The 22,829-nt window shown below is 54.3% G+C and overlaps 2 protein-coding genes across 4 annotated transcripts in view; one reads left to right on the forward strand and one right to left on the reverse strand.

The window, feature by feature from the left end:
* Dpcd (deleted in primary ciliary dyskinesia homolog (mouse)) overlaps positions 1 to 7,682 on the forward strand; it is a 20,276-nt gene extending 12,594 nt beyond the window's left edge. For both annotated transcript variants that reach the window (XM_003475020.5, XM_023567348.2), the window contains 4 exons: positions 192 to 316; positions 602 to 735; positions 6,965 to 7,067; positions 7,399 to 7,682. In XM_003475020.5, coding sequence (XP_003475068.1) covers positions 192 to 316; positions 602 to 735; positions 6,965 to 7,067; positions 7,399 to 7,503 — 467 coding nt within the window. In that variant the 3' untranslated portion in view covers positions 7,504 to 7,682. The remainder of the gene's footprint in view (positions 1 to 191; positions 317 to 601; positions 736 to 6,964; positions 7,068 to 7,398) is intronic.
* A 533-nt stretch (positions 7,683 to 8,215) lies between these two features.
* The window catches only part of Fbxw4 (F-box and WD repeat domain containing 4), a 79,965-nt gene continuing 65,351 nt past the window's right edge, over positions 8,216 to 22,829 (reverse strand). For both annotated transcript variants that reach the window (XM_063244352.1, XM_013158392.2), the window contains 4 exons: positions 20,209 to 20,274; positions 9,616 to 9,756; positions 8,897 to 9,038; positions 8,216 to 8,770 (listed from right to left, as the gene is read on the reverse strand). In XM_063244352.1, the coding sequence (XP_063100422.1) occupies positions 8,651 to 8,770; positions 8,897 to 9,038; positions 9,616 to 9,756; positions 20,209 to 20,274 (469 nt within the window). In that variant the 3' untranslated portion in view covers positions 8,216 to 8,650. The remainder of the gene's footprint in view (positions 8,771 to 8,896; positions 9,039 to 9,615; positions 9,757 to 20,208; positions 20,275 to 22,829) is intronic.

Genomic DNA, 22,829 nt, shown 5'->3' on the forward strand with positions numbered 1-22,829 from the left:
AGGAGGGCATCTGGACTGCTCACAGAGCTTCTTCAAGCTTCTCTGCGCTGTCTGCCACAGACTCATGCTGTGCGGACAGATGCACAAGGCTCCCACTTTGGTCATGCAGCAGGGGCCTCATGAGATGCTGGTGGCGCAGCAGGATGGCAGAGACCATGTTTTCCCTGTCATCCCATTACTTCTCTCCCCAGTGAGAAAGTGGCGTGTAAGAAGTGCCCTGGGAGTCTTGGGCCAGTGGCAGCTCGAAGTGGGAGAGCCAGCGGCCCCTGGAGCAGGGAGCCTGAGCCCTGAGCTCATCAAGGAGAGCAGTGCCAATGTACGTCCGGGGTCCTGGGCAGGAGGCTGTGGCTCTGAGGCGGGGGCCATGATTTGGGTACCCCTCACCTCCAGTGTGTCCCCCCGGACACAGACACTGTCTGAGCGCTCACTGTCCCAGCTCAAGGCCTCCTGGCCTGGAATGTCCCAGAAGCTGCAGCCCAAGGGGAGTATGGAGAGCCAAGGGCTTCCCATCTGAATCTTGGTAGAGCTCTGGGGCAGGTGGGAGACATCCCTGCTCTTCCTTCCCCAAGAGTGGTTCTTGGGTTGGGTTTGCCTTCCATAGCCTATCTTCATGCGCAAGGATACCAAGAGGACCTTCCAGTGGCGCATCCGGAACCTCCCCTACCCCAAGGATGTCTACAGCGTCTGTGTGGCCCCAGAGGAGCGCTGCATCATCGTCAGGACAGCTAACAAGAAGTAAGCAGTGTGTGCACAGGCCTGGACAGGTAGAACGCCTCTTCCTCTAGCCTGAGGGAGGAAAGCAGCCGAGGGCTGAAGGCCAGAGGGCTTCTCTGCAGAAGCAGCCTGAGTAAGGTAATGGGCTCCATCTGGGTAGGGGACCTGAAATGCATGTCTACAGCAGCACCCAGCACAGAGTGGACTCAGTAAATGTTTGCTGAATGAATAAGGGGTTGAGGAATCATGGCCATTAGCTTATGATCTTGAGTTGTTCTGCTATGAGACTACTGTGACTGTGACCTCTGGCTGGATCTAAGCCATTGGGAGCTTGGCCTGGTGACATCACTGTCAGAGCTGGCAGGGAGCCATGACCTGAAGCACAGCTGAAGTGGCAGTGGTGGGACTTGTACTGGACTGCGCAGTAGTAACCTGGACCCTCCCTGGATTAAGGGACGGTGGGCAGATGCTTTGGCTTCTTGGAAGTCTCCCACATTCTACTGGGAAAGGTCTTCAGCTTCCCTTTGTGATCTGCTGGGGGAAGGCAAATCGTGGGCGTTACAAGGACCAAAGGTGGCTCCAGGATGATCACATTTGAGTTCCTGGGGCTCTGACTGTGGAAGAGCCCTAGCATGATGAGGCGTGGCTGGGGTACTGCAGTGAAAAGTTGGGGGTTTGGTTTTATATTGGTGATACCAAGGGTTGAACCCAGGGCCTTCACACTGAGCTACATCCCCAGTCCTTTTAAAATTTTTTAAATTTTAAAATAGAGGGGCTGGAGGTTTAGCTCAGTAGCATAAGCGCCTGCCTTGGAAGCAGGCAGTCCTGAGTTCAATCCCCGGTACCGATAAAAAGGAAAAAGACAAAAAAAAAAAAAAAAAAAAAAATTTAAATTTTAAAATAGAATCTTACTAAGCCACTAAACTGCCCAAGCTGGGCTCAAATCTGCAATCTTCCTATCTCAGCCTGACCAGGCCTGGCAAGTGGGAGTGTTTTAGTTATCAAACCTAAGTTAGGAAGTGCTGTGTGCCCTGTACCCTCCTGTCCCTCTCCCTCTCCCTTAGGTCCATGAGCCCACAGGAAAGCAGGCCAACTTTTAGGTTTCTCTAGTACAGCCCTGGGTTCTGCCCTTCTCTGGTGCCCCCCATACCCTCTCACTTTGGCAGGGTTAGGAGGCAGGGAAACGGGTGGAGATGAATGAATTAATTTCAAGATTATTGCTGTACATGCAGCCAGCGGCCCCTGCTGTGGGTCTTGTCTATAAATATAAAGTCATAATAATAAGGGTTTGCATTTATAAAGCACATTGAAGCCCTCGATAAAAGGCAGTTTATTCCCATTATTGTTCTCATCATTAACAGGAGTCAGTGCCTAAAGTGGAATTTAGCAATTTCAGACAACAGAGAAATTGCCTGTAGTAAAACAAACTCCGTGATTCAGCAAGCATTCCCTGGTGTAAGAAGCCCTGGGTCCAAACTGGGAACAAAAATGCTTCTGATAGCATTTGAATCTGCAGCTTAGCACTTAATGGAGCTGGCTGCTGCCTCCTTTCTGTCCCCCAGAGGTCACTGTTGAATACAGATATCAGGCAGAAATGTGATTACAAGGGAATGCCAGAAGAAAGGCTAGCTCACCAAAAACTTCATTGGTGAGCAGGTCCTCTGGGCCCCATCTCTTGCACGCATCTGACCGTAGGTGGCGCTGTTGGCCCAGAGCTTCATGGCTGGATGCCCATTCCAGCCCCAAGGGCAGGAGTCTGGACAGCACTCTTTACAAGGGGAGAAGAGAATTTCATTGCCTGGTTTTTTGTTGTTTGTTTGTTTGTTTTTGTTTTCTGAGACAGGGTCTTGTTATGCAGTCCAGGCTGGCCTCCAGCGCACACCACTCCTCTTACCTCAGCTTCCTGAGTGCTGGGATTACAGTGGTCAGTGCCCTCTTCGGAGCACACACTAATAGTGGCCCGATGGCTCAGCCCCTGCCCCTGCAGGACCTTGTAATGGGGGTAGGTGGGTGAGGCCCCCACACCCTAACCAGACCTTTCCTTAGGCTAGCGTTCTCACCTCTACTTGGGGTAATGTATTCTATCCCTCACATCAAGTCATTGAACAAGACTCGATGGCTGATCCTCTGAGCAGGGTTAAAAGTTTCTCAGGGTTCTTTGTATTTATTTATTTTTGGTCTTTTTGAGACAGGGTCTCATGTGTAGTTCAGGCTGGGCCTGAACTCACTTTGTAGCCCAGGCTGGTCTCGAACTCACAGCAGTTCCCTCAGACTCCTGGATGCATGCCTGGCTTCTTAGGGTTCTTTTGTAATCTGTTTTCTGATCTTCACACCATCCAGAGGTGGCAGGGTAGGGGTTTCAGTGTCCAGTGTCCACCTTGTCACAGCACTTTTCCCTGAGCCAGCCTTTCTTTACCTGGACCCCCCTGTCTCCCCCTCCAGAATGTAGCTTTGTCCACAGTGCCCTGTCCCTGAAGACCTGGGCTGGCCACTGGGCTTGAAGGAATGGATTCTAGTGTATCATAGCCTTGTCTTCAGGTAGTGCAGAATGACCAGGGAAGGAGCCCAGCACCACCTGGTCCTAATGAAAACACATGGAGCAACAGTTCCTGGACACCGGACACCGCAGTGGGATGTCAGGGTGCTGGAGCAGGGAATGTGGGCCTAAGTCTGGCCTGGCCGTGTAGAGCTTGTATCTTGGCAAGCTTCCTTACCTGGCCTAGGAGCAGGCTACACCTCCCTCACAGGCTATGAGGCTGCCCAGGTGCAGAGCCTCAGTGTCTTCTGGAAACTGGGATCTGAAGATGGCCCAGCTGATTAGACACTGCTGGTGGGTGTCACCATGGAGGTGTTAGCAGGCATTGCTAGACAAAGGGATTTTGTGGTCAAACACAGTCAGGACAGGGCTCACTGACTTCCCTTGGGTAGGCCCAACAGCTGGCATGTGTGCACTGTGACTTGGAGCAGGGGCACTGGGTAGGGTCGTTTGACCAGAACCTTGAGGCTGAAGATTTGGCTGCTGCTGTTTGGCCTACATCTGCCACAACAGTGTGCAGAGCAGAGGTGTGTGGGGCAGAGCAGCGCTGTCAGACAGCTCTGTGCCTGGCCAGGCCCTGCTCCAGGGTATTCGTGCTAAGGGGCCTGTGGAGGCCATGGAGAGCTGGGTGAGGGGCATGAGTTGGGGAGGGGATAGGAGAGAGAGGGGTGGAGGAAGGAGACCATCTCTGAAGTAGCCAGAATGAACAAGCTGTCCTTTGGCAGAGGAGTAAGAGGTTCAGAGTTGACCTGTTCTGGACCCTGGCCAGTGGCTCACAGTTTATTTACCGCAGCTCCCTGATTCAAGGAAGGAATTTAGAAGACACTGAGGCTCAGAAATGAATTAGCCTGCAGGCTCTGGAGTCACACTGCAAGTCTTTTGAAGACTGAGGACACTGAGAAAGGATGGCCACTGACAAGTTGGAGAGAGGGCCCAGCAGACCTGCAGAGGTGGATGCCCTGGGCAGCCAGGCCATCACTCCAGAGCACCCTTGCTTTCCCCCACAGCCCCTGTACCCATGGACTCAAGGTGCTCAGCATGCTAGAGAATTTAGACCAGTTGGGGATTCGCTGGTAAAGGCTTTGACCTGTAACAGTGTAGTGATTTGTGCAGCAAACCTAACTCTCTTTGCTTCAGTTTCCTCTTCTGCAAAAGAAGATAAAGTAAGAGTCACCAACCTAAGAGGGTCATTTGGAGGATTAACTCTGTGGAGCTGTGCTTCACACAGAATAAGCATTAAATTAAGAAATGTCAAAAAGGAAGGAAGGAAAGGAAAGGAAGAAAAAAAAAGAAAGAAAGAAATGCTGTGGACTGGCAGTGTAGCTCAGTGGTCAAGTATGTGTTTAGCGTTGTCAAGCCCTGGGTTCCATCCCTAGTACCAGGAAAAGTATCACCCAACTTTGTCTGAGACTGGGAATAGTGAAGAAGTAGAGGTGGACAGAGTCGGTGTCTGTGGGAAGCTGGGAACTAACTACCTTGCTTTTAGCAGAAACAAAAAGGAGGTCTATGCAGGCAGGCCGACAGTGGTGACACTTTTTCCACCTTTAAATCACCAGCTCGGGGCTGGGGATTTAGCTCAGTGGCATAAGTGCCTGCCTTGCAAGCAGGCAGTCGTGAGTTCGATCCCTGGTACCGGTAAAAACAAAGACAAAAAAAAAAAAAAAATCACCAGCTCACAGCTCAGGACACAGTAGGTGCCCAGGAAATACTACCTGCTTACCTAGGGCTGCCTGAGGCTGAGGATTCTAATTTTTCAGAAACACAGCGAGGTTCCCCTAGTGCTCAGGTAAAATGAGAAAGTGCAGATCCTGTCCTGGCAACCCCAAGGCTCGGGAGGATGCAGAGAGGGGAGGTGCCAGGCCACCCCCTCAGGAGAGAGAAAACAGCCATCCCATCCCTGCTCCCTGGATCTTAGGCTGTTGGAGTCTTTGGTTGTTTAACCTCTCCCAACAGCCAAATCCATGACAATAGACCATCAGCAAGCTGAGTCTGTGGCCTGGCTGCCTCTGCTCCGGGCCTGGTGATAGGAGTGGGACAAGGAAAGAGGACAAGCCATGCACCTCAGTTTCCTGTGATCCTGATGCTGGCAAACAAACCCTGAGCCTCTCTGCCCTTCCGACTGGCCCAGTCTGGGAAACGGTTGGGCTGGGCTGGGCCCGCCTGGGCTAGGCTAGGCTAGGCTAGGCTAGGCTAGGCTAGGCTAGGCTAGGCTAGGCTAGGCTAGGGTGGGTGCTACTTCTCTTCTGGTTCTGCTTTTTGTGTATATTTGCAGGGAAGATGTTAACACTTCCTAACAAGCCTTTGTGTTCACCTAATCTCTGCTGTTTAACCTTTGACTCCCCCCTATTATCAGTGTCTGCCACCTTTGCTGGCCAGATCAAGGGCCCCAGGAAGAGCCCTGCCTTGCTGGCTAGAGAGAGGATGCAGCAGCATTCCTCAGGCTAGCAGGCAGATGGATTGCCTTTCCCTGGGGCAGAGCTTTGGAAAAGAAAGCAACTTGTGGTGCCATTAGGGCCCCCCAGCCCCCAATTCTTTTGAACTGTCAGCCTCTAAGTAAACATTCTTTTCCTGCCGTGGGTTCCAACACCTTGCAGAGAGTGTCGAAGCTGGGAGAAGAGGGGCCCCAGCACCTCTACTGAACCGAGGGATTTGGGCAGGGAGGATGGGGGCAAAAGTGCTGAATTGATGTCAACTCTCAAGTCCTCAGGGCATTGTGGCCTTTGAAGTGGACTCAAGGTAGCTGTCACCACAAGGACCAGGCCCTGTGAAGTATTAAAAGCCATCCTTTCTAGGCTCCTCGAGTTTGTACCTGCCTGAGGCGCTTCCCTCTGCAGCCCACACAATCTCTGCTGCAGGAAGGGATGCCTCGCCAGGAGCAGGCCTGGCAGCCCAGCCAGGGCGCAGGCCATACATCCACCATGGAAAATGCCAAGTGGGCCTCCGGTTAGTGATGCACTGGGCAGGGACAGGAACTGCCCACTGACCCTGACTGGGAACCCGCACCTGGCTGCTAAGCGGGTAAGACTGTCTCCTTGACAAAGGGCTTGAGTCCCCTGAAAGCCCACTGGCCTATTTCAGGCTAGGTGTTGCTCTGCTTTTGTTTGCTTGTTTGTTTTACTAAAAGGCATCAATGCCTGGCCAGGATCTGAAGAGGACAGAGACCATGCTGGTGTGTAGAGATGAGAGGTGTGGCCCAAAGGCAAGTGAGGCACCTTTGGTGCCACCTGGGGTCTGTCCTCCCAAGGAGACCTCTACTGCAGGTGTTCTTTCTCTCTAGTCGTGAGGCAGACTAACAAAGCCTTTTACAAGACCTCTGGAGAGAAAAAGGCAGCTGAGGGCTTCAGTGGAAGTCCCACAGAGCCCAGCCTTGGGGGTAATCCCAAATACTGTGTTGATTGTCACTTGCTGGGATGTACCTCCTGTATTGTTGTCCATAAAGCTCGGGGTGCAGAGAAGGCCCAGGCTGTCTGAGCTCACCTTCGGGATTTGGAGCCCTGGTCTCACCGTGGAACCATTAACCAATCCTGCACTTCTGTGCTAGATGGGCCATACGGATGGCATCCTTTTTTCCCCAGAACCACCAGGCTAAAAGGCTGCTGTTCTGTTTTCCCTTCTGCCTTGGGTACATGATGGGGGGTAGGGGAGTGGCTGTATAGAAACTTGGTGGCAAAGGGTCTGGTACCAACTGTCAGTGGCCTCTTGGTGTCCTGACAGGTACTACAAGAAGTTCTCCGTTCCTGACCTAGACAGACACCAGCTGCCCCTGGATGACTCCTTGCTGAGCTTTGCTCATGCCAACTGCACCCTAATCATCTCTGTAAGGTTCACCCGTGTTCCTCTGCAACTACATGGGGTCAAGGTTCTTTCCCTGTCCACTTCGCAGTCCTCAGGGAGCCCCTACCCCAGGCTGCCTGTGGAGCTCAGACACCTCCAGTAAAGGGGGCAGAAGGGCACAGCTAGGTCACAGCCCACAACTGCACAAGGGCACAGGGAAGTGGGGACTTGGTGGAAATCTCAGCATCAGGAGCCCAAGGAGGGCTCCTGCCCAGCCACACATGCCTCAGTTTCCTCCCATACAGTACGAGGGTCAGAAGGGTCTAAGTGTGAGTGTGCAACTGAATGGCGTCCTCGCTCTGCTGCTTCCACAGTATCAGAAGCCAAAGGAGATCTTGGTAGCCGAGTCAGAGCTACAGAAGGAGCTGAAGAAGGTCAAGACTGCACACAGCAGTGATGGAGACTGCAAGACTCAGTAGCCGGTCCTACTTACACCTCCGGGGTGGGGGAGTCTACAGCACTCTCTGGCCTGGCCCTGCTGGCATGTGGCAGCCTCCTATCTCCCTGGAGCCATCCGGAGCTGTGAGACCTGGCCCAGGAGCACCAGTGCCCCATTCCCCGTTTCACTTCCCGAGTAAAGTCTTTTTTAGTTACTGCAGATGGGCTGCCCTTCTGTCCAGCTCTGTACTCCCTGCCCAGGGAGGGAAGGTGTGCCCTTCCCTTCTGCATCCTGAGGACTTTCAACATAAAGCCTTCTGCCTCAAGAAGAGGCCCAACTCATCTGTATGAGCTCTTGAGCGAATCTGGGTAGAAGGGCCCCGCACCAGTTTGGCTGTACAAGTGGCTCAGAGAAAGCTCCCGAAGGTAGGCGTGGGCAAGAGAAGTTCTGGGTACTGATATTGTGGGTGAAAAGCCAGAGAAAGGCTCTCAGTGTTGCAAGGCTGTGTGTGTGCACACATACTGGGGTGGGGTCGCCACAGGTGATGGCTGTCTCCAGAAATACTGCCCTCAGACCACCCACCTTTCTAGCTCTGGTGGGTTCCAAGGAGACTGGGATGGCTCCAGGCTGCTGAGGCGTTAATCTGCCGAGAGTGGGCTTTCCTTGGCACACGCCTGCCTGAGTTTGATTTTGTCCTACTGGCCTGCTCCAGCTTTTCTCCCAGCCTGATTTGGCCAGTGAAGAACCAGATCTGTGAAACAAGCTTTATTTTTACAGAAATGAAAGGTAGTAGCATGCTTTCACAGCCTACTAACGTGTGCCCCAGGTTAGTCTGAGGGCAAGCTCAGAACCCAAGGCAAAGCCAGGCCCTGAGGCTGGTCAAACGGAGGGGTCTAGGGAGGCAGCTGGTGCCACTGCAAAGGCAGCCCCACCTTCCCTCCTGCAGAGTACTTGGCCTTTCCCTCAGACTCTTTGTTTAGCACGTCCTGTCTGCTCACAGGCTCCAGCAGTGCCTGCATCTCCAGGGCCCCAGAGGCCCAGGAGACCTTGCCTCTAGCTTCAGGTGCCCGAGTACTGTGGCCACAGGTCCAGGAATACAGCAGGGGAGGGCAGGAAGCATACCCGCACACTGCGGGCAGAAGAGGTTCCAAGTTGCTGGTTCCCAGCCCACAGGCAGGGGCAGCCTGTCAAGGGTTTTTGAAGTCCAGGACGTGGAGATTGTAGGAGAGTGCGGCATAGAGATGCGTGGTGGTGAACCGCAGGCAGTACACAGGGCTGCTAAGTGGCGTTGACGTCAGTGGGAAAGCCTGGAGGGGAGGGCACAAGAAATGACTGCTTTCCGAGTGAGAACTGGGGCGCCCTGACCCACTGTAGGCCTCCTCCAGCCCTCTCCGGAACACCCTGGCACCACGATGCTGTGAGAAGACACTCACGTGCAGGCAGGCCCTCTGGCGCCGGTCCCACAGCCGGACGACACCATAGTAGGAGGAGCCTGTAGCCAGCAGGTGGTTGCCGTCTGTCTGCAGGCAGTAGAGGGTGCTGTCGTGGGGCTCCTCCCACTCCATGACACACTTCCTGTGAGGGGCACAGATGCAGGGAGGTTGGGGGGGGGGTCTTACGGGGGGGGGCGCTGTTGGGGGGGACTTGGACTCCTGGGTGGGGGGAGGTACACACTGAGCTCCGTTCCCACGCTAGCCCCTGTATTTTTTTATTTTGAGGTGGTCTCACCGATGAGTGGCCTGGGCTGGCCTTAGAGCTGCACCGCTCCCACCTCAGTAGGGAGGTCACACACACCAGGTCACCATTTTTACCGACCCAGCTTAACAGGAGAGGGTGCCTTCTGTAAAGGCCACTCCCCAAGCCCTCCACCACTGCAGACACGGGCTTCTTTCAAGGGCCAGCTCCCTGTCACAAGGAGGCTGGGAACAAACGCCTCGGAGGCTGGGCCTGAACTCGAGCTATGTGCTCTGCACAGCGATGTGCTCTGCGCAGTGCTTGCGCTGGTCTCCCAGGCCACGGCCCAGGGCTGCCCCTAGTGGGGCACCTAGCTTGACATGACCTTGTTGGACCCTTCCCTCCCAGCCCAGCAGAGAGCTCTGCGCCCAGGACTGGCACTGGGCTCCCACACTGCCCTCCCAGGTGGCATGCTCACCGGGTACTGGTTCGGAGATCCCAGTAGCGGATGTAGGTATCATAGCCACAGGACAGCAGTGTGGACGGGGATTCGTACATGACATCCAGCACCCCCGCTCCTGGGGGGAAGTCACTGCCCAGGTGCGACATCAGCTGCCCGCTGAGGAGGGCAAGGGCAGAGGTGAGCGGCTGCCCACTTTGGCCTGCAGATGGCACCATACCTCAGGGACGCGTGGCTTTCCTTCTGCAGTGGACAGACCCCAACCCCAGCCAGCCCCCACTGAAGCCTCACTGGGCTGGACACAGCAGTCCCTTGCCTCACACCTGCACACAGGCCGCCCACCACAGCCACTCAGCAATGAATGGACCTTGCTGAAGGGGTCAACCCCTCCTGTGCACACACTCAGTTTATGCTTCTTGATCCTGCAGGTCATGCAGTTCTGAGCTGCCTGAGTCCAATGCCTTAATTCCTGCCTGTAATCTGGGCTCAAACCTCGTTGGGAATAAAGACCACACAAAGGGGGAAGGGGAGTCCCAGGAGATGTTAAAACAAGCAAACACCTTTGTGTCTGGGGAGAGAAATTGCTGAGAAAGCAGCTTAGTGTGTTGGTCCCTGATGTTCCGGCCCTCTGGCCCCCAGCCCGGGGCCAGCACGCCTCTGTGATCACAGCCCCCGGCCTGCTGGGCTCTGGCCTGCTCCCCCACCCTCACCCCACCCGGTGGTCGAGAGCAGATTACTGAGAAGAACAATTTCTTTGTGACTGTAATTCCCTCCGTGACCGCGGCAGTGGGCAGACCCCTTGCCCCATGCCAGACCCCTAGCAACCATGTAGGAGGGCCTCCAGCCCTAGCAACTACCCCTCAATATCAAGTACACCCGGTAATCCCTGTGGTGAGCGGACAGGCAGAAGTACTGGTTCCTGCAAGGTGGGGGAATGGAGGGGACGGGGCACCTCTAGGCTCCTGCCTCAACCTCCTCTGCCCACGACAGGAAGAACATCACACCCTCAAGTAAGGCCCCAATACAGGGTGAAGGGGACTTCGTGGCCCCACAGCACATCTACAGCAGTGTTTAGCAAAAGACCAGAGGCTCATGGCCCCCACGGTGCGGTGCGCAGACTCTGGCTCTGTCACCTTCCCCACAGGCTGGGATCCCTTCCTGCCCACCTGGCCAGCTGGCCTCTCCCCTGCCAGCAGCACAACTGCTCTGCAGGGCAAGGTCTAGGCAGGCCTCAAGCCAGTGGCCAGCTGCTAGGGGGAGGTGGAGGTGACAGGCTCTCCAGGGGAGTTCTGAGGTTACTCACCTTGCTCCTCAAGCAGCTCTAGGACAGCATGGGGGTGGGTGTGTGACCTGGACTCCTCACAGTGCACACACACACACTGGAACATATGGGGTGGGGCTGCTGTTCTCCACAGTTCTCTTCCCTCGCCTTCTAGGTTTTGGGGCCCTACCCCCTCCATTAGTGAGGCCATAAGGAATGATTGAGGAGGAGTCCCCTTTAATCTGCAGAAGTAATTTCATGTTTGTCTGTTTGAAACAGAAGATGAAAGGCAGTGGGGGGAGGAGCACAGCATGGTGCTACCTGCCCACCTGGTCCCAGTGCTCCCCAGGAAGGAGAGCTGGGCACCTACACCGGCAGCTGCCGAGGCTCCACAGTACAAAGGGGCATAGCCAGACTGTGATGCTGGCCTAAGCCCGCCCTGATCCCAGCCACTGCTAGGAAACAGACCAGCCCGAGGGGTCCAGTCCCCAGGGGGAGATGCAGGGCCCCCAGCACCACCCACTGGGGGTCAGAACAAGCCCCACGTGCCCCTTGTCTGCCGGCCTGGCCTGGCTGAGGGCTGGCTGCAGAGCTTCTGCCAGGCGCTGTGCTGCTCTCAAATGGCCACACACACTTTAAATGGGCCAATAAAAGGATACAATTTCTTTTACCTCTCAGCCCAGGGCCCTCAAGGCTCCGTGCTGCAGAGCTTGTAAGGTTAAGTTCAGAGCATAAATGGACACACCAGGCTCTGGAAATGGCCTGTCTCTTCAAATAGTGGCCCAGCAGTGCCACAGAAGTCCTGCTGTGGCTTTGATTGGGGAAAACAAACAGAAGTGGCACTGTGGTCTCTCAGAGGCCCCCACTCCAGGCCCAATTTAACTAGAAAACTGGCTGCACTGCTATGGTGGAGGGAGAGACTGGCCCAACAACAATAGCCCAAACTTTATGGGGAAGGAGACAAAACCAGCTGTCTATCCGCTCATCCCCTCCTGGGCTCCTTTTCTTACTGCAAGTATGTTCTTGTAAAAACGATTAGATTGCAATTTGTATAATGTGACCCCCAAATTCAGACATTTCACCCCTTTTCTCTGGAAAGAATGCTAAGAATGCCTCTCGGCTCTAGCAGTAGGGGCACAGTCTCGGCTGTTGCACAGCTTGCGTGGGAACAGAGCTGCCACCCAGCGCCTAGCTGAGACAGTGTGCAGGCCAGACAAAAGTCCCTTCCCTTCCAGCCCCTTCAGTCCTCCCCAGAGATGAGCGACGGCCGGCACAAGCCTAACTCCAGCAACTCGCTCTTGACCCAGGGAAAGATCATGACAGGTGGGCTGCCCGCTGATGCACTCTGCAGGGTCTGAGGAATGAGCCCACTTCGTGGGGCAGCCTGTCCTGGGCAAAAGGAAGCATATGCAGTGCTGCCACACTGCTGTGTGGTCTCTGGAAAGATTCTCTGGTCCTCCACCCCAGTGATGGCAAAGCTTTAGGAACCACGTGCCCAAACTGCAACCCCAAGGCTACTTATTTATTGGAAAATGCCAACATGCAATTAAACCTGAATGTCCAACACATGGCTGCTTGGGCAACTTGGCTCACCTGGCAAAAAAGTGGACCCTGCATGCCCTGTGGCACATGTGCCATAGGTCTGCACCACTACCTTAGTCCAAGTTACCCTGCTGCCCTGGTACCTGGGGCTGGAAGAAGGAGAGGGGAACCTGCTGTCAGTCAGGAGGGAAATTTGGACAAAACAGTGGCAACCCACCGCCACTTCTGTGGGGACTGCAAACTGCAATTGGGAGATAAAGTTCTGTGGGGATAGACGGGGACGTTTCTGCCTGAGGGGAATGGCTGACTGTGGTGAGCAACAGGACTGGGCAGAGGTGACCAGGCTGCACTGGCGGAGGCTGGCAGTGTAAGGGGACCCAGACTGCAGCCCACGGTGCCTCCAGGCACGTGGCCTCACCTGGCCTGACAGCGGTGATCCCCAGGTTGGCCCTGAGTCGCAGGAAAGGAAACCAAGGGTCACAGAGGAATTAGCTCTCTTACAGTCATATAACAGGAAAGCACAGAGCTGAGAAAGCGACCTGGCAGCAGCAGCCAACCTGGCAGGAGCAGAGAGGTCGAAAGGCACCTTCTTTTGTACGTTATCTTGGGCCAGGCACCTGGTGACAAGGCGGTTACCGGCAGTAGCAGCTCACTTGGAGGAGCCTGTGGGTGTCAGGCAGTGTGCAGAGGGTCCCACAGAACCTGCTCACGGGACCCTCGTGACAGGCCTAGAAGGTGTCTGTTTTTGAGACAGGGTCTTGCAGTGTAGCTTGGGCTACCTTCAACTCGTGGTCCTCCTGAATCAGTGTTGGGATTCCCTGAGGTGTCACAGCCCTGCCTTATAAACCAGAGCTCAGCGACCCCATATCCAGCAAGCTGTGAATTCAGGTCTTCCTGCTGCACAGTGCACTCAGGCAGCATGGCTCATCAGTCCCCTGGACAGTCCCTTCCCCAGCAGACCCTCCCTCGGGCCTCACACACACCTTCCGCCCTGCCAGGTGCAGAGACTGGCCCTCCAGTGGAGCCAGCAGGAGAATCCAGGGAGCAGACAGTCCCAGATGGAAGGAGATAGGAGCGAGAGGAAGGGAAGCCCAGGGAACATCCCTCACCCCAGCCCCACCAGGTGAGAGAGAAGGGGACTCCTGTGTGCGTGCGTGCACCTCCAGCACCCGACCGTGCACACATGTTCCCACACAATGGCTCAAAGGCCAGGCGGCTGGGCAGTCCACTTTGTACTGCTAACAAGGGGACCGTAATTACAGGAAGGGGCAGCTCAGCAGATAAAAGGATACAAAATTTCAACATCTGTTGCCATAAAGGGATAAGGAGAAGTGAAATGCAAAGTATCAGTTTGGTGTTAGCAGGCAGAGAGCCAATTTCAAAGAGTTCAGGGAGACAGAGGGGACAAGAAAGAAAAAGGAAAGGGGGGAGAAAGAAAGAAAGAAATTACAGGGTTACTTAAAGAGGTAAGGAAAAAAGAGAATGAGAAAAGCTGTCAGTAATACTTTCAAAGGGGAAGGCAGGTACTTTAAAGAGAGGGGCAATCCCCATAATCACTCTGATTAAGGGCCAGGCCCCTGCGTGGGGTGGGGGTGGAGGCCAGGGGCAGAGACCACGCCACGCCTGGGCGAATGGGCACAAGGTGCTCTCGAAGCGGCTGGCCTGCCCGCAGCTATTCCTTCCTTCTCAGCCAGTGCTCCTCGCTGCGTCAGGGCCGTACACTCATGCCCTGTGCCCAGTACAGGAAGACCACCCCAGGGTCCCAGCTCAGAGCAAGTTGAGCTCCTGTGGCGAGGCAGGCAGCTCTCAAGGTTAGGAAGAGGCAGTGCTCCATGGGAAAAGGCCCCGCCCCCAGCCAAGGGGTCATATCCAGGAGCACTCTGTGAGGGCACTGCATGTGCAGGCGGCAGGCAGGTCTCCGGGGGCAGTGGCAGAGGCGGGTGTGCCAGGCATAGCCCTGGCTGAGCAAAGCCTTCAAAGGGAAATATAAAGCCCCTGCCAGGGGAGGTGGGAAGCCTGCTCCACACGTCCCCGGGTTGAAGAGATCTAGGGACTCGAGATGGAGGCACCATAGGGTTGGGCAGCGGCCCTGGTCTGCAGGGCATGCGTGCATCCACGTGACGTCCGGCAGCTATGTGTAGTCCAGGACTCTGCCCTTGCACGGTGGAGTCACCAAAGCCCCTCATCTCTCCAGGCCCACACTTCCCAAGAAGGCTCTGGGCTGGGGCTGAGCCGCTGTGATACCTTCAGGACTGGGGTCACACACTTCATCCTGAAGCCAACAGCCACCAGGGCCTCCATTGTGCCCTGTGCTAAATCCAGTTCAAGTGGCTCATGGCAGAAAAGGCAAAACCCACAGCAAGAGCGAGCCTGCAGGGCAGAGGGTGATGGTAGCTGAGAGTGCGTTCTCCAGAGCCCTGCTGAGATACAGCGGGTACAAGATGGATCCGGTCTCCTCCGGGGGCCCAGGGTTCTGCAGCTCACCTGATCCTCACGAGACCACAGAGTCTAGCTAGGGCCATTTCGATGGTGGGTAGTCACCAGACTCTGTCAAGGTGGGGGTGCAGGAGAGGCCACACTTGAGGGGTGGGGAGGGACCTGAGGACTACTGACCTCCACAGCACGAGCCCTCGAAGTGGGTAAAGGACCTCATCTTCCTCCTTCACAGTCCCCATTCTTGGGCCCAGCTCCCAGAGAAAAAGCCAGAAAGGGAGGGCGAGAGATGGGACAGCCAAGCTCCTTGCCACTCAGGCAATGGCTGTTTGTCTGGCTGCCTTCTGACTCCCTTCAGCTCCCCCCAGCTCTTAGGAAGAACAGTCCCCAGAGGTATTGGTGGATGAGGTGCTGAGGAGCTGGCACCCTGAAAGGGCTCTCCGGGCATCCTAAGTAGTACAGGCTACCTGTGGAGTGGCACCTGTGAGCCACAGACACGGGTGACAGTTCAGGAGAGTGCAGGTACCCAGCGGGGTACCTATCCTGATCTCTGAGGGTGCCCCCACCCGCCATCCCAGCATGACCCAGGTGCTCAGGGCACAACTGCCCCTTCGGTGCCCTTCCACTGAAATCACAGAATACACATAAAGAGAAAGCCAGGCACTGCCCAGGGTTCAGGAGTGACAGGTGAAAAGCAGGAATCCCGCCAGCCCTGCACACGTAGCCAGGCGAGCCCTGCCGGCTGGGCACTCCTCCTTGCAGGCCGCCTGTCAGTCAGGCTTTGGCATTATTGAAAGATCAAACTTGGCCCTGCCTGCTCATTACCTTAATCCTATTTTCTACATGGCTTTATTATCTGCTTGGGCTTCTCTGGGAAAGACAGCTCCAGAGAGCCATCCTGTCCATCCATTTCCTCCCACCAAGAGCAGAGGCCTCCACGGGGGCATCTCCCCTCACTGCCTGGCCTGCAGGGCCTACCAGGCCCCCAGGGCCCAGGACAGATGTTAACACCAGGATCTTCCCTTTCCAGGGGTGGGCGCGGGCCCAGGGCTGGAGAACAGGCAATACCAGCTGATGCCCTAGCTGATCCTGCCACCTGAAGAGCCTACAGGCTGGCCAGAACATGCCGTGGCCTTGTCTCCCAAAGAACCGAGACCACACTGTCTTATGCCCTTTCTCATCTGGTTTCATTCTAGGTTCAGCACAGACCCAGGGCTGTAGCTGGAGAGGACTAGGGGTTTCAAAGGAGAACCACTGTCCAAGGGTCTGTGCCTCAGCACTCCATCCTGACCTTAAATTCCCACCGAGGCTGCTGCAGACAGCTCAGAGCTCCTCCAGCCCTCAGGATGGCCTGGGTCACAGCAGTGCGCTATCCTGGGTCCAGGCAGGTGATGGTACCAGCTGATGAGATGAAACTGGCTCTTAGCAGCAATACCCACCTATGATGCGTGGCCTCACTAGCCAGAGCCTTGTTTGTGCCATGAGCCAGCGGACTCCTCTCTTACCTGTGGTATTCTGAGGGCTAACAAACCCTCCGGTACTGATGTGAAAACTGGAGGGGTGGGGAGCAGCTGCTTGGCTAGATTGGTGCCCAAGCTGTCAAGCAGTGTGTGGGGCACTTCCTCCAGTTATTTGGTCCACAATTTTGTTAGGGAGAGATAATTAACTCTCATTTTTCAGTTCCCACTATGGAAACTGAAGCCCAGAAGGTCCCAAATCATAGGGCTGATAAATGGCAGAGCAGCTATAGAAGCCAGAGCAGTCTGCCACACAGCAGCACCCCTGGAGTCCCTCACAGCTGCCCAGTACACCACCTCCCAAGCTTCTTCCCTCCAAGGATGGCTCCTCTGCCTCAGCCCTGCTCAAGAGGAGGAAAGGCTCATGGCAGGAGGTGATCAGGGCAAACTGATAGCAACAAGGTTCCTGGCCCACAGGATGCCAGCATCCCAGGGGCTTGAGACCAGTGGAGCCCTACATGTTGCATCTAGGCTGGTAACTATGATGTGACCAGCTGCTGCACTAACAAAAGTAGATCTCTGGGCTGGGCTGGGGATGGTGGCACATGCCTGCAATCCTAGCACTCAGGAGGCTGAGGCAGGAGGACCTTGTCTCAAAACAAAAATAAAAACAACAAAACAAAAAAGGGAACATACTTCTCTGGCCTGGGGTATAGTTCCATGGAATAGCACTTGCCCAGCAAGTACCCAGACGCACACACAACACAGAACAGAAGTAGATCTAAGATAAGATGGGATCGCATCTGCTCTTCCGCAGACCACACCTAGTTTGTTCATACGCAGACAGATAAAGCAGACACAGGAGTGAAGCCTTAAAGTCAGTAGGACCCATACTGCAGGACCCGCCCAGCATCTCCTCAGCATGAGTTCCTTCATGCTGACCAAGCCTTGATTCTGCACCACTGCCGCCCTCTTCTGTGCCACAGCCAGCACACAAGGCGAGCAGGACTCCTCATCGGGCCAGGGCGGGAATGTTGGACTGGTTCTGTTCTGGTGCCAATGCTTGCTTTAGAGTGAACCGGAACATAATTTTGGGTATTAACTGCGAGGAGAAGTCATTTTAGGGGTGCCTAGCAAAGGCTTTTTCACCCTAAGAGCCAGTCGCCAGCAAGGCCGCAGCTCCCTCTGTCCCTGACTAACGCTAGGTTCTTACTAATGCGGCAGTCACCTTCCGAGTTAGTGGAAGGGCTGGGGATTCCAGTTAGTGGAGCTACTCCACAGGAGCCTCGAAAGAGGCATGAATATAGCCACAGCATGGCTGGCAAGGGCAGAAGCACAGAGAGTGTGGCCCTCAGGATCCTGAGCAGGGAGCCGTCAACCCTGGAGTCACCGGCGCTCACCTTCTGGGCTCCATGTCATCTGAGATCGTGCGTTCGTTACCGTTTAAGCCTTCATGACTTAAGAAGCAGCCACAGATAAAACGCTGTGGATCTCCAAGGCTTAGGGGAAACAACTCAAGAACCTAGAACTGGGCCTGGAGCGAGCGAATGACCTGGAAGAGGAGGATGGAAGTGTCCCAACATGGAGTGGGGCTGTGCAGGGCAGAGGTATACCTGCTTCTTGCTCAGGAAACATGACCTGGGCACAGGGGGGGCAGTAGAGCCCTGAGAGCTGCCTGAGAGGCCATGTGCTGTTGGCTGAAGTCCTGAGTTTCCCAGCCCTCCACTTAGATGACACCAGCAGAGGCCACAGTAGAGAGAGCATGTGTAATGCAAACACCTCTGCACCAAGGCTGTGGAAAGACCAACTGTACAGAATGGACTTTTCAGGACGAAGGCATGGCAAACACTTTCCAAGAGAGATGGAGAAGACAGGGGAAGACACAGAGCAACTGAGGGAGGAGGCAGGCAAGGAACGCAATTTAGCCAGGTATGGTGGTGTACACCTACAATTCCAGCACTCGGGAGGTTGAGACAGGAGAATCAATAGGAGTTCAAGGCCAGGCAGGACTATATGGTGAATTCAAAGCCAGCCTGAACTACAAAGCAATACTCTGCTTCAAAAAGAAAAGAGAGAAAAAAAGAAAAGAAAGAAACTTTAGCCTCTACTAAACTGTTGTATTTACAACTGAGACTAGCTGAAGAGTTCTTAGACTTGATGCCAAAAGCATAAATGCTAAGAGAAACGTTGATAATTTGGACTGTTTCAAAATTTAAAATTCATAAAAGATACTCTGAAAAATAGTTTGGCAAGTAAAACACCAACATGTATTTATCAAATAATTAACTGGGCTCCTTAGTATTCATCCCAGAAACACTGAAACTTATGCCCTTATAAAAACCTATATACAGGGGCTGGGGATTTAGCTCAGCGGCATAAGCACCTGCCTTGCAAGCAGGCAGTTGTGAGTTTGATCCCTGGTACCGATAAAAACGAAAAAGACAAAAAAAAAAAAAACCCTATATACAAATATTCATAAAAACTTTACTTGCAATAATCAGAAATCGAAGCTGGATATGCTAACACACACCTGTAATCCCAGCAACCTGCAAGACTGAGGTACAGGGTAAGATCAAGGCCAGCCAGGGCAACTCAGTGAGACCCTATCTCAGAACAAAACAACTAATCCATGCACAGTGGCACACACCTATAATCCCAGCACTTTGGAGCCCAAAGCAGGAAGATCATAAGTTCAAGTCCTACTTGGGCAATTTAGTAAGACCTTGTCTTTAAAAAATAAAAGGGGCTGGTGGTGTAGCTGAGCTGTAGAGTGCTCCTGGGTTTAACCTGCAGTGCCGTAAACTACACTAAATTAAATAAAATAGATAAAAGGGACAGGGGACGCAGTCCAGGGGTAGAGCCCTGCTTAGCGTGCATTAAGGCCTTGGTTTCAATCCCTAATCCCAAACAGAGACAAACCAAACTCCTTCAGCGTGAATCTTCCTCAATGGGGACAGAAACACTGGTGCACTAATACCACAGAACATTCCCCAGCCACCAAAGGAACAAGCCACTGATGATTTGCCACTTCTGTGGGGCTCAAAGGCCTTATGCTGACTTTTCAAAAAAAAGTCAGTCTCCAAAGGCTGGTACTATATGATCCCATTTTGTCTTCTAAGTGACAAAATTATAGAGTGAGAGAAAACATATGTGGTTGCCAGACGTCAGAGGCAAGGAGGAATGGAAGAGGAGAAAGGTGGGTGTGACCGTGGAGGGGTAGGACAGACCTCTGCGCTAATACAACAAACCCTTCCACGTTCTGACTACAGGAGTGTGCATAGGCACGTGGGCTAAGATCACACAGAATTCCAAACACATTCGCAGTAAATGCAATCTGAATACAGGTCTGTGGACCGCATCAACATCAATTCCTGGCTTTGACATTTACTATATTATGTAAGATACTACAGCAGTATCTCTCTATCCTACTTTTATAAATTCCTATAAATCTACAGTTACTTCAAAATAATTTCTTTTCACAGCAGAAGGGGAGATCATCAATCAGATAGGAGTTTGCCAAGCCTGCCAAAGTAGAGAACTATGAATAAACCTGAATGTGTTAACTCTTAATTATTTTTATAGGTTCTATAGACCACTTCCAAAATTTCTTTATTTTGTAAAAACAATCTCCAAGGATAGACGAGATTTTTATGTCACATAGCCCTGCACTCCTTTAGAGAAAGGGTATCATAAATCCAAACTGTTATCCTAAATTCTGCATGAAACTATTTACCTGTTATTTGCCTAACTTCAACAGACTCCCCAAGCTAGCTCCTGGGGCTCTGTATGAGAAGGCGCCACAATGGAGACGGTCAGTGGGGTCCTGAGCAGCAGCCCCCTGGACCACCTGGCCAGCTCCCTTCCCAGGCTGCCCTGCGTCATATACCCTAGACCCTGGTGGCCTCAGGAATCTCTTACCTGTTGAGGTCCCAGATTCTCAGGGGTGAGAAGTGGCCACAACAAGCTGTTCCTGTCACAAAAGAGCTGCCAAACAAAGGAAAACAGAGTTAGACAGTTTGTCAGAACTTGTGGCGGAAATGGCTACACAATTGGAAACTGTGCTCATTCCTGGGGCGGAGGGGCAAAGCCAGGAGGAGAGAAGCAGTGGAGAGAATGACCAGAGCAGTTGAGGGAAAACAACCCGGGTGTGTGTAGGCTGCTGCCTCTTGGGGCTACCGGGACAACAGAAACAGGGTCAGAAACAGCTGCCTCTGCTGCTCAGGCCAGGCTGTGTCTTCCCTGCCCAACATGAAAACAGACCTGCAGGTGGGCAGAGCTGAGCCCACGGAGCAAACCTGTGGGACTGCGGCAGTACGAACCTGAGGACGCAGGCCTGCTGCCCAGCAAGGGCCACTCCTGAGCCTGCTGCGGGGCTGGGGTGACTCCCAGTCAGAGGTGGGCTGGCCTGGGTGAATCTGGCAATGTGGTAGACACACAGGGCAGGTGTGAACACACTGCTCAGAGAACAAGAGCAACAGGAAGGGGGTCAAGCTGAGGGGAAAGTAAATACTACCGTACATGGGGTGGGGACCCAAGGACCTGGGGCAGGGTCAAGGAGATTTCTCTAGGACACTGCCAAACACTGCCAAGAGGAGCTGGGAGGGACACACCACCATTTTTCTATAGCGGGTCTGAAATTCCCAAGACCCCAACACAGCATGCAAAGCTTCATTTAAGGGGAGGCACCGGGCTGGCTGCAGCGCCAAGACCGGAATGCGCAAGTCTGTGCCTGGCCACTCCTGTGATGGAAGGCTGCGCAGTGGTGGGGTGGGTGCCTTCCGGAAGGAAACCCAGGCCTGGGAAGCTGAAAGTTGGTCACCCCGAAGCAAGGCCAGGATGGTCCTGCCCCTGCATGCCTGGGTCGGAGGCAGGGCCTGGGCACACTAATGACGCAGTAGCAGAGTGACCCAGCAGTGCTCCCAGCTCTCCTGGCCCTCTCCCCGAGCATGGGGTAGAGACAGTCGTCCGCAGGGAGGGTGCTGAAGAAGCCAGCATCCTGGGCTGGGGTGGGACGCCGCTGCCAGTGCTGCCAAGGGAGACGCTAAGGACAGTCAGCAGCCAGACTGCTGGCTCAGCGTCGGACTGCAGGGGAGACTACAGGGGCAACATCCACTCGTCAGCCTCACGCTGGAAAGCCATGGTTCCCCTGGGGCTCTTGCACCTCAGCCCATCATCTGGCTGTCTCCTGACCCACAGGTCTGCTGAGCTGCTGCTCCTGCCATGCCCCAAATAACTCCCAGCCTGGACACTGAAGACCAGGACAAAGCCAGCAGGTATTACCCATGTCTCCCCTTCCCATATTTTTCTCTCTAGGGTCAACATTAATAATGGTGAAAGCCTATTACCTTAGGTTGCAGCATAATGACCGAGTTCTCCAGGTTTTTGAGGAGTGGGGCCCAGGTGAAGGGCACCCACAGACACATAGGCCTCCGACTGCCCATGGCCCAGGGGAAACCACCAGATGATGGAAGAGGAACCTGGAACTTTAATCCCTGCCATTCCCACAGCTCTGACCTCCGAGCAGGCAGAGTCCCAGGGGTGTAGGACACATACAGCCTTCCCAGGGATGCCTGTCCCCTGCCTGGTTCACCCAACCACCCCGAGGAGGCTTTCACTTTTACAACCTATAAACAACTTTCTTAATGACCTGGACATGAGACCCCTAAATGCTCCTCTCCAAAAGCGGCCCTATCCCTTGCTTGGCCACGGTGAAGCAGGGAGGCAGAGGAGGAGAAGCTGCAGTGTCTTCCTGGCACTTATTGAGGACCAAGAGTTTCAGGAAAGTTACAGTAACTGCCAAGCAGACTTTGAGTCAAGCCCTGCTGGGGGTACACACTGGGACTCAGCCCCAAGCCACGAAGACTGCTCAGGGTGCAGGGATCAGCTGGCTGGGCACAGTCCTGCACACCTCCAACCACTCCCAACTGCTAGGGGCCACGTGCAGCTCCACCCCACTCCCCAGTCACCATGGCTGTTAGGAAGAATGCAGCAAAAGCCACTGACCAGGTGGCAGGACCACCCAGGCAAGCGCAGTCTTCCAGAGTCTACTATTAACACTCAGGGCAGAGGAAGGGGGACCCAAAGGACACTACCCATACCATTCCATGGTACACAAGGGGACTAAGGCAATGGTCTCGCCTCAGTGACCCTACAGGATGCTGCTGCTGCATGCAGAACCATGGGCCCTACACCGTCCCCTCCCCAACACTGCACACGAAGTGCATGGGGAAGGGTCCTAAGCTCCCCAAGCTCATTGTCCTCATGCCCCCATGGAATACCATGGCCTGCTCTCCTGCCCCCTTGATGCCAGTAGGTTCCTTCTACCTCCTTCAACCGGCTGCATCCCATGCGAACATGGAGGTGCTCAGGAAATACCGACAGAGCAACAAAATGGAAACACACGTGTTCTTCTCATGACCCATCTGAGGTCTGATGGTGCTCTAGTGTCCAGCACACTGCTGGCCCCAGGTGGCCCCAATTCAGATCTGGGAAGCTGCACATAAAGGGCCTTCCATGGCTGGATACGTTGTCCCTTGGCT

The sequence above is a fragment of the Cavia porcellus genome, unplaced genomic scaffold (assembly GCF_034190915.1).
Source record: "Cavia porcellus strain 051 isolate PalLab524CR breed Dunkin Hartley unplaced genomic scaffold, mCavPor4.1 scaffold_2, whole genome shotgun sequence".
NCBI classification, from domain to species: Eukaryota; Metazoa; Chordata; class Mammalia; order Rodentia; family Caviidae; genus Cavia; species Cavia porcellus.